A 15,071-nucleotide genomic window follows, 5' to 3' on the forward strand; every position below is an offset into this window, starting at 1 on the left:
AAATCATTGTATTCTGTTTTTATTTACCATTTACACAACGTGACAACTTTACTGGTTTTGGGGTTTGTACCACGGGTTTGAACGGTTGGCGACCAGGGTCTGAGGGGTCTGTGTAAGTCCTGGATCCCCCGTGAGCCTTTCTGCAGTCTGAGTCTTGTCCAGCTCGGTTCCAGACAGTGACGGGGGTCCCATGACTCCGGCACAAGGATCTGGACCACAAGTGCGAAGCCTGGGCTCAGCAGTAATGCCACGGTCTGCAGGCCTAAGCTGGATCAGTCGTCAGGCGGTCTACGCACAGGAAGTGCACCCGGTGCTGATCCGTCATCTTCCAGGCCCAGCCGCCTTGGACCGGAGAAGAAAAGGCTCTGTGTGAGTACGAGCACAATGACATCCTTTCACGCCCGATGACGGCCCCGGGGCTGCCTTTGGACTTTCTCTCACGGAAAAAGCTATTTTCATTTTCTGGTAGCTGTTGTGCGAGTCACGCACGCGTGGATTACAGAAGTTGGGAGGGGACTTGGCCGAGTGTCAGGACTTTTTTTTTTTTTTCTCAGCGCAGAGCTGACGCACTAAGCCCAAAGAGAGAGAGAGAGGGAAGTCAGTCCGACGAACAGGCGGCGAGCTCCGATCACACGCCTTTTTGTTGTGGGACAAGAAGCAGCGGATCTACCATGTCCACACCTGGGGGTCGTCCACCGCCACGCGAGAGGAGGATGTGAAGCCCCCGGAAGACTTTGTTGTCTGGTTCCGTACCAGGAGGGCATGGGCCCGGGCCTCGCTGCAGGAGGAGTCCATGACCGAGTCCAAGAACCGGGAGGAGGAGATGGAGAGCTACCGAGACCTCCTGCAGGCCGGCTGCCAGCTGGAGGACACACTGCAGCGTGAGTACACTACACTGTGTGTGTGTGTGTGTGTGTGTGTGTGTGTGTGTGTGTGTGTGTGTGTGTGTGTGTGTGTGTGTGTGTGTTCTTGTATTTCACATCATAAATCATGGTCCCAATACGGAAAACCATTGCATCTAATAGAGAGCCAAATACTAGAGTCTGTGAACATTGCTCCAAAGTCAGGATTTTTTTGTTGATTTAATGTGCATACAAAAGTAAACAATGGCAGCAAAATATGATAAAACAAGACGGCAGCTAAAGAAGGACTTCCCTATTCATCCCCGAAAAAAAACCCGCCAGGTGAACAGCTGATTTTATACGACTTCCGGCGCTGACGTAAGACAACCCATATGTGACCATAGGATGAACAAATACACTACGGTGCTAAGACTATAGTGGCCATTAACAGTTAGTTTCTACAGCTGTGTTGCCCAAAGTGCGGCACAGGGGCCATCTGTGGTCTGTGACTCCTTTGTCATCGGCCTTAAGCACATTCCAAAAAAAAAAATGTCATTTGTACCCCTGGTGGTGAAATCTATCAAAATGAGGGTGGTCCCAAAAAGGAGGGATTTTTCAAATTGACTGTGTGTCGGTTTTAAAAGTGCTCCCCCTCTGGTCAACCTATGACATAACACGTGTGTGTAAAAATGTTAAAGTGCTCCCCCTCTGGCCAACATGTGAAATAACAAGTGTGTGTAAAAATGTTGAAGTGCTCCACCACTGGTTAACATATGAAACAACAAGTGTGTGTAAAAATGTAAAGTGCTCCCCCTCTGGTCAACATATGAAATAACAAGTGTGTGTAAAAATGTTGAAGTCTTCCCCCTCTGGTCAACATATGAAATAACAAGTGTGTGTAAAAATGTTGAAGTGCTCCCCCTCTGGTCAACATGTGAAATAACAAGTGTGTGTAAAAATATTGAAGTGCTCCCCCTCTGGTCAACATATGTAATAACAAGTGTGTGTAAAAATGTTGACGTGCTCCCCCCTCTGGTCAACATATGAAATAACAAGTGTGTGTAAAAATTTTGAAGTGCGCCCCCTTTGTTCAACATATGAAATAAGAGTGTGTGTAAAAATGTTGAAGTGCTCCCCCTCTGGTCAACATATGAAATAACAAGTGTGTGTAAAAATGCTGAAGTGCTCCACCACTGGTCAACATATGAAATAACAAGTGTGTGTAAAAATGTTGAAGTGCTCCCCCACTGGTCAACATATGAAATAACAAGTGTGTGTAAAAATGTTGAAGTGCTCACCCTCTGGTCAACATATGAAATAACTAGTGTGTGTAAAAATGTTGAAGTGCTCCCCCACTGGTCAACATATGAAATAACAAGTGTGTGTAAAAAATGTTGAAGTGCTTCCCCTCTGGTCAACATATGTAATAACAAGTTTGTGTAAAAATGTGAAGTGCTCCCCCTCTGGTCAACATACTGTATGTAATAACAAGTGTGTGTAAAAATGTGAAGTGCACCCCCTCTGGTCAACATATGAAATAACAAGTGTGTGTAGAAATGTTGAAGTGCTCTCCACTGGTCAACATATGAAATAACAAGTGTGTGTAAAAATGTAAAGTGCTCCCCCTCTGGTCAACATATGAAATATCAAGTGTGTGTAGAAATGTTGAAGTGCTCCCCCTCTGGTCAACATATGTAATAACAAGTGTGTGTAAAAATGTGAAGTGCTCCCCCTCTGGTCAACATATGAAATAACAAGTGTGTGTAAGAAATTGAAATGCGCCCCCTTTGGCCAACATTAATACAATAAATATGTATATAGAGACAAACCAATTACAAACAAAAAAGTATTTTTCTCGCAATGTGTCGACATTTTTCTTATAAAATTGGGAACAATTTCGCATATTCTTTCTGTTTCTGTAATATTGCAATATTTTCTTGTAAAATTATTACTTTTTTTAATGTAAAATTATTACTTTTTAATGCAAAATGGTGACATTTGTCGTATAAAATGCTGACTTTTATCACAATATGGCCAATTTTTATGTTTTTCTTTTAAAATAGTATTTTTTTTAGTACAATTATGACTTTTGTCATCATTTTGCCAAGTAAAAATTCCGATTATTATTATAATATTGCCAACATTTTTAAGTTTTCTTTTAAAATTGTGACTTTGTCGAGTAAAATTACGACTCTTTTCATAAAATTGCCAAAATGTTATGCTTTTCTTGTAAAATTGCGACTGTTATTGAGTAAAATTCCAACTTTTATCATAATATCGCACAAATGTTCCGTTTTTCTTGTAAAATGTTTACTTGCGTTGAGTAAAATGACGGCTTTTATTATAATACTGCCAAAATTCTACGTTTTTCTTGTGAAATTGTGACCTTTTTCTTGTGAAATTCCAACTCATTTTTCACAACAAGCTTTTTTGTATTTGCATAGTATGTATATATTATTATAGTTGTAAATACACATCTTTATATATCTAGAAAGGGTGGTCCTAAAGAGGTAGGCATTTTTCTCAGGTCTCAAGAAGGTAACAAATACAAAAGTGTGTGTGTGTGTGTGTGTGTGTGTGTGTGTGTGTGTGTGTCACATAACAGCACACCCTTCTCTTATTTGCCACCAAAATAGATGCTTTGCTCAGCATAATTCTTCTTCCATGGCAGGGATCATGTTCCCCGTTTGTGCTGTCACAGACTCTGCCGTCATTTCCTTCGCTAATAATTGCTGCTCCAGATGTGCACAACATGTGTGTGTGTTTAAGTGTGTGTGTGCACGTTGGGAGTGAAGTTCAGGACTTTCCTCTCCTGCAGTTCCGACAAAGTCACCAAAATACTCGGAGCTCGGCTTGTAATGTTGGCACCAAAGTGTATTTTGATAGATTTCGATACTTTTCAACATAAAGTTCCCCTTTAAGACACTAAGTTGTACCATAATAGCAATATAAAATATATATTTAATATTTACATATTATATATACAGTATATGATATATTATATTATTATATTTGTATATAATAAATACAATATATAACAAATCCCAACTACCATGTACAATATTACAGTATATGTAACAGTATATGTAAATAAATACATATTTATATATTTGTACCATTTTAATAAATAAATAAAAAATCTCCCCACATACTTAAGAATTTTCAAATGTATCAAATATTCAGTCTTTTTTTCTTCCATTTAAATTAAGAAAAAAAAAAAAAAAATTCCGCCACAATGCTGCGGGCCACAAATGGCCCCTGGGCCGCACTTTGGGTACCGTAAACAATTTGTGATTAGTCAGTTGCCGTGCGTCTTTGAGCCCCTCTAATGTACATGTTACCAGAGAGGTAATAGGATTACCTCGGGCAAGCTTGGCTTATTGTTTAATTCATGGCGCTTTTCTGTTGCCGTCGACGATAGGTTCCTTCTCGCTGTGTGTAAACAGAGAGCGCTGTCTTTTATTACCTTGGACCTTTTTTTTTATTGGAGGTTTCAAGTCATGTTGCTCTTAAAAGTCTTCCATTAGGCTCGTGTGACGACATCCTAGCCTGTAGTTTTCTTACTGCCAGTACTGACGAGTGGAAATTGTGATTTCCACAAGTTTCCTTTGCAAATTGTGTAACAAAAGCTGTTATATGTTTGTATTCATACGCCGTGTTTTCCGGACTATGAAGCGCGCCGGTTATGTAAGCCACGGAATTTTAGAAGAAAAAAAATATTTTCCCATGTAATAGTCGCAGATATATACGTTGTAAATAGAGATGTCCGATAATATCAGACTGCCGATATTATTGGCCGATAAATGCTTTAAAATGTAATATCGGAAATTATCAGTATCGGTTTTAAAAAGTAAAATGTATGACTTTTTAAAACGCCAATAAACCTTAAAGGCACTGCCTTTGCATGCCGGCCCAATCACATAATATCTATGGCTTTTCAAACACACACAATTGAATGCAACGCATACTTGGTCAACAGCCATACAGGTCACACTGAGGGTGGCCGTATAAACAACGTTAACACTGTTACAAATATGCGCCACACTGTGAACCCACACCAAACAAGAATGACAAACACATTTCGGGAGAACATCCGCACCGTAGCACAACATAAACACAACAGAACAAATACCCGTAAGCCCTTGCAGCACTAACTCTTACGGGACGCTACAATATACAACCCCCGCTACCCCCCCCCCCCCCCCAACCCCACCCACCTCAACCTCCTCATGAGCATGTCCCAAATTCCAAGCTGCTGTTTTGAGGCATGTTAAAAACAAAATAATGCACTTTGTGACTTCAATAATAAATATGGCAGTGCCATGTTGGCATTTTTTTTTTCCATAACTTGAGTTGATTTATTTTGGAAAACCTTGTTACATTGTTTAATGCATCCAGCATGGCATCACAACAAAATTAGGCATAATAATGTGTTAATTCCACGACTGTATATATATCGGTATCGGTTGATATCGGAATCGGTAATTAAGAGTTGGACAATATCGGAATATCGGATATCGGCAAAAAATCCATTATCGGACATCTCTAGTTGTAAAAGAAAAATAAATGTTTTTAGTTACCTTAATTGTTTTCCAAACGGTGCCTGTAACAAAGGCAGTAAAACATCTGATCAAACAAAACAGAAGTCATGGTCATGGACCCACTCGCTGCGAAAGCTAGCTCTCCAATCAGCTAAACGGACTCAATGTTTATTCGGTGACGTTTTGGTGAGTTTTACGAAACTGAAACAATACAAAAAGAATGCCATTGTAAGTTAATAATACTAACAGTTGTAATAGGCAGTTGAACATCGGATGTTAACAGTACCATTCCAGGCTGGAAACAACGCAAACTTTTTTATGTATGCAATATCAATATTGATGTACGTTAAATCTACTATCTATATTGATGTACCTTAAATCTACTATTTAACTACTTTTGTATTTTGATGTCCCTTAATTCTACTATTTAACTATATTGATGTACCTTAAAGCTACTATTTAACCACTTTTGTATATTAATGTACCTTAAATCTACTATTTAACTAGTTTTGTATATTGATATACCTTAAATCTATTATTTAACTATATTGATGTACCTCAAACCTACTATTTAACTTTATTGATGTACCTTAAATCTACTGTTTAACTATATTAATGTACCTTAAAGCTACTATTTAACTACTTTTGTATATTGATGTACCTTAAATCTGCTAACTATATTGATGTACCTTAAATCTACTGTAACTATATTAATGTACCTTAAAGCTACTATTTAACTTTATTGATATACCTTAAATCTACTGTTTAACTATATTGATGTACCTTAAATCTACTATTTAGCTATATTAATGTACCTTAAAGCTACTATTTAACTATATTGATGTACTTTAAATCTAATATTTAACTATATTGATGTACCTCAAACCTACTATTTAACTTTATTGATGTACCTTAAATCTACTATTTAACTATATTAATGTACCTTAAAGCTACTATTTAACTATATTGATGTACTTTAAACCTACTATTTAACTTTATTGATGTACCTTAAATCTACTGTTTAACTATATTAATGTACCTTAAAGCTACTATTTAACTACTTTTGTATATTGATGTACCTTAAATCTACTAACTATATTGATGTACCTTAAATCTACTGTTTAACTATATTAATGTACCTTAAAGCTACTATTTAACTATATTGATATACCTTAAATCTACTATTTAACTATATTGATGTACCTTAAATCGACTATTTAACTATATTAATGTACCTTAAAGCTACTATTTAACTATATTGATGTACTTTAAATCTAATATTCAACTATATTGATGTACCTCAAACCTACTATTTAACTTTATTGATGTACCTTAAATCTACTATTTAACTATATTAATGTTGTCAGGTTCAAATACAGGACATCTGTTACACAAGACAAAAGGCAAGGAATCAAACAGAGACAGAATTCAATTTGGACTCAATTGAGGAGAGACGGCTTCAACCTGTAACCTCTTACAGTGTCTTAGCACGCTCTGACGAAGAAGGTTCTCGTCTCCTCTTTTAATTCAGATCTTCCATGTTCACGCACCAACATATGTCACAATAGGAATGGGGAGGTATGTAAAACAGTCATTGTTTTTGGTCGCTTTGAAGTCCAAGAAGAGGACTTCTCGGGCTTGGCTCTTCCTGGATCCAGCTGGGGCAGGTGTTGGAGGACAATGGACAACCCCTCCCGTCTCCTGTCCACAGTGACTTCAAGAAGGCAGCGTGTCGTAAATAGCGTTGACCAAATAGTTGGAAGAGAGTTGGAGGACAATGGACAACCCCTCCCGTCTCCTGTCCACAGTGACTTCAAGAAGGCAGCGTGTCGTAAATAGCGTTGACCAAATAGAGGGAAGAGAGTTTGTGAATTACTTCAAAGAGAGTTCGTTTAACACTTCAAAGAGAGTTCCCCCAGGAGTTGAGCACATCCTGCCATCTGTCCGTGCTGAGCTCACAGTGGCGTTTCCCGAGACTTCATCCTTTTGTTAGGCCTCGAAATACAGCATTCATAATACAACATTTGAAATACAGCATTCATAATACAACATTTCTTTTGTGATAACTTACAAACAATTATTCCAACATTTCCCCCCTGTTTATCACAAAAACCTCCCCAGATTCTCTTCATCCCCAATAACTTCTTCTTGCGATTTTCAGTTAACGGTTCATTTTCCTAGGGCCAAGTTATGTTTACACTCAGAGTTCAACATCAATTTTTCTCATCGTTACTGGGTCTGGAAACAGATCAGGAACACCATCCAGGTAGGTATCCCCATCATCAGATTCATCTTCCTTATCGTCCGCTAGGAGGTGCATCTGAACAGCTTTATCATCTGCTGGGCTAATCGCTGTGGTAATCAGACGGTTAAGCAGAGAACGCAGACAGGGAATACAACAACATCCACACAACGTCAGTATTGCTACAAACACGGCCATAGATACTAGAATTGATGATACCAAAGACTTGTATTTGCCGAAACCGTCCATCCACCCATCCCACATAGATGTATATATGCCTGAGTGCTCTTTCATTTTACCGTTGAGGGTGCGAAGGCCTTCCAGTGCTTTGGTCAGGCTACCTTCTGCATCGGTGTTGTTTGGTATGAACGTGCAACACTGTTCACCAAATATTGCGCACACACCCCCTCTTTCCGCTAACAACATGTCCAGCGCCATACGGTTTTGAAAGGCCATAAGGGAGGTGGCGGCGAGTTGATCAGCGACTGCTTCAAGTCCGGCCTGTGTCCAATTTCCCAATCTCTGTACGTTGTAGTGGACATAGTTTATTCTGTCAACATTCTTGTTAATCGTACACCACCAGTAGACGGATGATTCAAATTCAGCTGCAACTTGATTTACCAATTTATAGTCGTCAGATACACCTCTTGGACACCCATCAATATAAGTTGGATCTACAACACTTTGCCAGTTTACATCATGTCTAATTATTTTCCAATGTTCAGATATCAAACTGTTCAGGCGTGTTAACAATTCTTGTACAAATATTGATACTTTTACTATGTGTATGCAGTTATCTGATGATACGTTTCCTAACTGTTGTACAGAGCCTTGCATGTTAATGCAGGTATAATTAGCTTTTTTCACATATTTATCAAATATTGGTTTCTGTTTTGTCTCTTTAGCTACAGGGTCAATTTTGTTTTGCTCATTACTTCAATTCAACTTTTTTTTGACTCATCTTGAGTAATTGTCTGGGCTTATACATACAACACAATCAGTTTTTGTAGCCTTTCCCACTTGCTCCGCCATAAGGAACAAATTAATTACCAAAACAGGAACCAATTATTATCAAACTTTGACACACCATCAAATGGTATGCTTACAACTTTGTCACAGTGGAATTTGTAGTGTGCTAGTTAACATGTCCCTTTGATAACACAAATACAATTCCAAATACTTTTTTTCCATTATATGACCTTTTTAAATACAATCCCAAATACTTTTTCCCATTACTGTTTTTCTGGCATGGGTTTTCTGGCATTTTTTTCACTAATGGGGTTACTCCGAATCCTCCCATTGCCCGTCTTCTAATACGACCTCCCCTGTGAGTGTATTTTACTTCTTGATTCTGCCAGTGGTTTGGGTTTACTATGGGTGCAGTATCATTTTGTTTCCTGAGTTCTACATTTTACTCAGATTCCCAAGTGAACCATATTAGGGGGGCAGGGCCGACCAGTACCAATATCGTTAACCCATATGTTATGGACCGTCTGAGCCATTGGGGTGTCATTTCTGCTGATTCACTCCTCTACCAAGGTCAGTGGTTTGGCTCAACTCTAGTCATCGTGTGCGTCCACACTATTACCAGACTTTGCTTCCCTTTCCTTATTGGATGATTCAACAGAAATGACCTTTTTACAATGTACTAAGTGTACCCAGGTTGGTCTTTCCACTATCTTTCAAATGGTGTTAGTCCTGTTGTACTTGTAATGTTAATGTACATTTTTACTAAATATTTGCATAATGCTTTTGCTACTGTCAGCACATCTGCTTTTCCTTTAGGAAATATTTCTAACTACTTTGAAAATGCATCTACTATGACCAGACAATAATGTTTTCCTTCACTCTTATTTAGTTAATTGCATAGATGTTTTATACAATTTTTTTTTATAAGAATTAAACTATAGGAAGTATAGTACTTCTGTATAAGGGCATTCATATCCCTCCTGTTGAGCCATGAGTTCAACCTTGGCTCAATATTGCTGCTCACTTATACCGATTTTTCTTTGTAAGATTGGTTTATTGTCTGGACATACATAGATGTCTTTTTTGTTCAACATCATCCTCATAATTTCTTTTTATTCCTTTCATTGCTTGTCTCAATATATTGGTCAACTTGTTTTTGTAGTTCTTACAGCGTTGTTCAGCATTCTCTGTTCTTGATTTGATAAACGCCTTACAAAGTCTATTTTTCTTTTTACATGCATTTTTCAAACTGTTTATCATCCAAGGTGCATTATTTTGCCTTTGTTTAGATCTGCATGGAACCTCAGGACAATGCTTGTTATACATATTACTTTATGCATTTTTTAAGTAATGTTTTAAACTCACTTAACTGTCTATATGCTACTTAATCTATACTTTTAAACTCTGAATTTACATTCTTCCCATAATCTAACTTAAGAATGTTATACTACACTTCAAAGTTAAACCTACTTTAAATTTACATGTAATAAATTGACTTTCACACCTCCCCCACTGCGCCACGCACACACACGCACACACACACACACAAGGTGGTGTGTGAGGGCGTGAGTGCACTTCTTAGGGCAAAGGTCAACACTTGAGCTTCTCTCCTTTTTTTTTTTTCTTCCCTCAGCTAATAAACATGTAACCCACTTTATCATTTTATCATACTATACCTCTCAACTCTTATTATAGTTATTAATCTAGGTTTTTATTTGTTCCATTATTTAATTATACATATATATATTTGTATATATAAAAGCACTCTTTATATATCCAAACATACATGTATATCTTCAGTCTACCTTTTCTTCATCTCTTATTTCAATACCCCCATTATCTCTCTTTCGCATTAGTTTATTTCATTTTGCATTAATTCTTATTGATTTTTCCCCATTTCTTCATTTATTTTTACTTTTCTCTCACGTTAGCACTTTGAGATTATTCTCCTATTTGCTTTTTCCTTTAACCTATTTTTATTTTTATTTGAACCTCCAGGGTTTTTACACAATTTTTACCTGGAAAGATACACACTTAAACACACACTAACAAACAAACAAACAAACACGTTTGCAGTGATCTTACCACCAATGGCATACGCTGACAACATGACTAATTGGTGTCGTCTTTTAACAGTCATGCTGAGTTACTTAGATTTTTTTTTTTTTTCCCAGGACAGTTTCTTGCAAAATGTCCTTCTCTGCTTCAACTCCAACATGCAGTCGGGTGTAACCGCTGACGTTGTGGTTGTTGTCTTCTATTTTGGTTTAAATAGATTGTAATAGACCATATTAGATCTGCGTTTCTTTGTGTCCCTCTTTCCATTTTGAGAATTTGGAGTAATCCGTCGCCTCCTACAGAGCCGAAACTTATAAGGATTACTTTTGTCTTTGTTGTAAGATAGTGGTTTAATTTATTATTGTGGTACACGTCGCTTCTACTGGAGATGGTTCCCCAGTGGAGGTGTCTTGCCTAGAGCATCCACAATAACCCACTATTTACTTCTCACAACTTTAATATGGAGTGATAGCCTAATGGCGATTACTCCCACACACTCTCACATTCACACCTTTCAGTATATTGATCTACGGAAATTTCAATGTATATTACATGCGGACTCCGTCGCCCTCCAGGTTATTGTTTTTTCACGGACAAAATTCAGTTTTTTATTCTGAATAGACCATTTTAGGTCTGTTGGACTCCGACGTCCCCAGGATAATGGTTCACGGATATTTCAAATTATTGTGGGCTCTGACACCCCCTAGTATGTTTGTTTATGGATATTACGGATTCCAGTTTTCGCGGTTCCGTTTACCTGCAGTCTTTTGGCCTCTTCAGTTTTTATCTTAATTCAGTTTTTATTTAAAATTTTAATACTCACGGACGTTGGACTCCGACGTCCCTCTAATTTGGCCTTTTTACCTGTTATTTACAGGGTTTGTTTTACCTGTTAGAGCCTAGGATTTACAGGGTTTGTCTATGCGTCGTAACCCTCAGTCACACGCTTTCTCTCAGTCGTTTCTTTCTTCGTCAATTTAAAACGTACTCACTGCTCTCTGCGTTCCTTCCTCTTGTCCTTGGATTTCCGTCAGTCTTTCAATTCCAGCCCGAAATGAAGAAAAAGCAGTTCCTCAATCAGGATTTGGTTGCCATGGTCCTCTGGTTTCACTCACTCATGCTGGAATCGTCAGACGTGTTGGAATCCGGCTCGAAGGACCAATTAGATGTCAGGTTCAAATACAGGACATCTGTTACACAAGACAAAAGGCAAGGAATCAAACAGAGACAGAATTCAATTTGGACTCAATTGAGGAGAGACGGCTTCAACCTGTAACCTCTTACAGTGTCTTAGCACGCTCTGACGAAGAAGGTTCTCGTCTCCTCTTTTAATTCAGATCTTCCATGTTCACGCACCAACATATGTCACAATAGGAATGGGGAGGTATGTAAAACAGTCATTGTTTTTGGTCGCTTTGAAGTCCAAGAAGAGGACTTCTCGGGCTTGGCTCTTCCTGGATCCAGCTGGGGCAGGTGTTGGAGGACAATGGACAACCCCTCCCGTCTCCTGTCCACAGTGACTTCAAGAAGGCAGCGTGTCGTAAATAGCGTTGACCAAATAGTTGGAAGAGAGTTGGAGGACAATGGACAACCCCTCCCGTCTCCTGTCCACAGTGACTTCAAGAAGGCAGCGTGTCGTAAATAGCGTTGACCAAATAGAGGGAAGAGAGTTTGTGAATTACTTCAAAGAGAGTTCGTTTAACACTTCAAAGAGAGTTCCCCCAGGAGTTGAGCACATCCTGCCATCTGTCCGTGCTGAGCTCACAGTGGCGTTTCCCGAGACTTCATCCTTTTGTTAGGCCTCGAAATACAGCATTCATAATACAACATTTGAAATACAGCATTCATAATACAACATTTCTTTTGTGATAACTTACAAACAATTATTCCAACAATGTACCTTAAAGCTACTATTTAACTATATTGATGTACTTTAAACCTACTATTTAACTGTATTGATGTACCTTAAATCTACTATTTAACTATATTAATGTACCTTAATGCTACTATTTATCTATATTGATGTACCTCAAACCTACTATTTAACTTTATTGATGTACCTTAAATCTACTGTTTAACTATATTAATGTACCTTAAAGCTACTATTGAACTACTTTTGTATATTGATGTACCTTAAATCTACTAACTATATTGATGTACCTTAAATCTACTATTTAACTAGTTTTGTATATTGATATACCTTAAATCTATTATTTAACTATATTGATGTACCTCAAACCTACTATTTAACTTTATTGATGTACCTTAAATCTACTGTTTAACTATATTGATGCACCTTAAATCTACTATTTAACTATATTAATGTACCTTAAAGCTACTATTTAACTATATTGATGTACTTTAAATCTAATATTTAACTATATTGATGTACCTCAAACATACTATTTAACTTTATTGATGTACCTTAAATCTACTATTTAACTTTATTGATGTACCTTAAATCTACTATTTAACTTTATTGATGTACCTTAAATCTACTATTTAACTATATTAATGTACCTTAAAGCTACCATTTAACTATATTGATGTACTTTAAATCTACTATTTAACTATATTAATGTACCTTAAAGCTACTATTTATCTATATTGATGTACCTCAAACCTACTATTTAACTTTATTGATGTACCTTAAATCTACTGTTTAACTATATTAATGTACTTTAAAGCTACTATTTAACTACTTTTGTATATTGATGTACATTAAATCTACTAACTATATTGATGTACCTTAAATCTACTATTTAACTATATTAATGTACCTTAAAGCTACTATTTAACTATATTGATGTACTTTAAATCTAATATTCAACTATATTGATGTACCTCAAACCTACTATTTAACTTTATTGATGTACCTTAAATCTACTATTTAACTATATTAATGTACCTTAAAGCTACTATTTAACTATATTGATGTACTTTAAACCTACTATTTAACTGTATTGATGTACCTTAAATCTAATATTTAACTATATTAATGTACCTTAATGCTACTATTTATCTATATTGATGTACCTCAAACCTACTATTTAACTTTATTGATGTACCTTAAATCTACTGTTTAACTATATTAATGTACCTTAAAGCTACTATTGAACTACTTTTGTATATTGATGTACCTTAAATCTACTAACTATATTGATGTACCTTAAATCTACTATTTAACTAGTTTTGTATATTGATATACCTTAAATCTATTATTTAACTATATTGATGTACCTCAAACCTACTATTTAACTTTATTGATGTACCTTAAATCTACTGTTTAACTATATTGATGCACCTTAAATCTACTATTTAACTATATTAATGTACCTTAAAGCTACTATTTAACTATATTGATGTACTTTAAATCTAATATTTAACTATATTGATGTACCTCAAACATACTATTTAACTTTATTGATGTACCTTAAATCTAATATTTAACTATATTAATGTACCTTAAAGCTACTATTTAACTACCGTATTTTCCGCACTATTAGCCGCACCTAAAAACCACAAATTTACTCAAAAGCTGACAGTGCAGCTTATAACCCGGTGCGCTTTATATATGGATAAATATTAAGATTCATTTTCATAAAGTTTAGGTCTCGCAACTACGGTAAACAGCCGCCATCTTTTTTCCCCGTAGAAGAGGAAGCGCGTCTTCTTCTACGGCAAGCAACCGCCAAGGTAAGCACCCGCCCCCATAGAAGAGGAAGCGCTTCTTCTTCTACTGTAAGCAACCACCCACCCCCGTAGAAGAAGAAGAAGCGCGCGGATATTACGTTTCATTTCCTTTGTGTGTTTACATCTGTAAAGACCACAAAATGGCTCCTACTAAGCGACAGGTTTCCGGTTCATGAAAAGACGCAATCTCTCCATCCGCACACGGACTACTATTTCACAGCAACTGCCTAAAGACTTTCAAGAAAAGCTGGCTACTTTCCGTGCATATTGTAAAAACAAGATAGCTGAAAAAAAGATCCGGCCAGAGAACATTATCAACATGGACGAGGTTCCACTGACTTTTGATATTCCTGTGAACCGCACTGTGGATACAACGGGAGCACGTACGGTGAATATTCGCACCACAGGGAATGAGAAGTCGTCCTTCACTGTGGTTCTAGCTTGCCATGCTAATGGCCAGAAACTTCCACCCATGGTGATATTCAAAAGGAAGACCTTGCCAAAAGAGACCTTTCCAGCCGGCGTCATCATAAAAGCTAACTCGAAGGGATGGATGAAGAAAAGATGAGCGAGTGGTTAAGGGAAGTTTACGCGAAGAGGCCGGGTGGCTTTTTTCACTCAGCTACGTCCATGTTGATATACGACTCCATGCGCGCCCACATCACGCTGGTTTTTAATATATTATTAAAGTTTGACTGACCTATCTGACTGTTTTTTTGACATTCC

General features: G+C 37.2%; 1 protein-coding gene across 2 annotated transcripts in view; it reads left to right on the plus strand.

Moving 5' to 3' along the window:
- The first annotated feature begins 215 nt into the window (after positions 1-215).
- Positions 216-15,071, plus strand: part of mcf2a (MCF.2 cell line derived transforming sequence a) — a 131,637-nt gene continuing 116,781 nt past the window's right edge. The window contains exons 1-2 of one of the 2 annotated variants that reach the window (XM_061930617.2): positions 216-369; positions 555-881. In XM_061930617.2, the coding sequence (XP_061786601.1) occupies positions 794-881 (88 nt within the window). In that variant the 5' untranslated portion in view covers positions 216-369; positions 555-793. Of the gene's footprint in view, positions 882-15,071 lie in introns of both variants that reach the window. The other variant, XM_061930616.2, reaches the window with a different exon arrangement.

This window comes from Nerophis lumbriciformis, linkage group LG36, assembly GCF_033978685.3.
Source record: "Nerophis lumbriciformis linkage group LG36, RoL_Nlum_v2.1, whole genome shotgun sequence".
Classification (NCBI taxonomy): Eukaryota; Metazoa; Chordata; class Actinopteri; order Syngnathiformes; family Syngnathidae; genus Nerophis; species Nerophis lumbriciformis.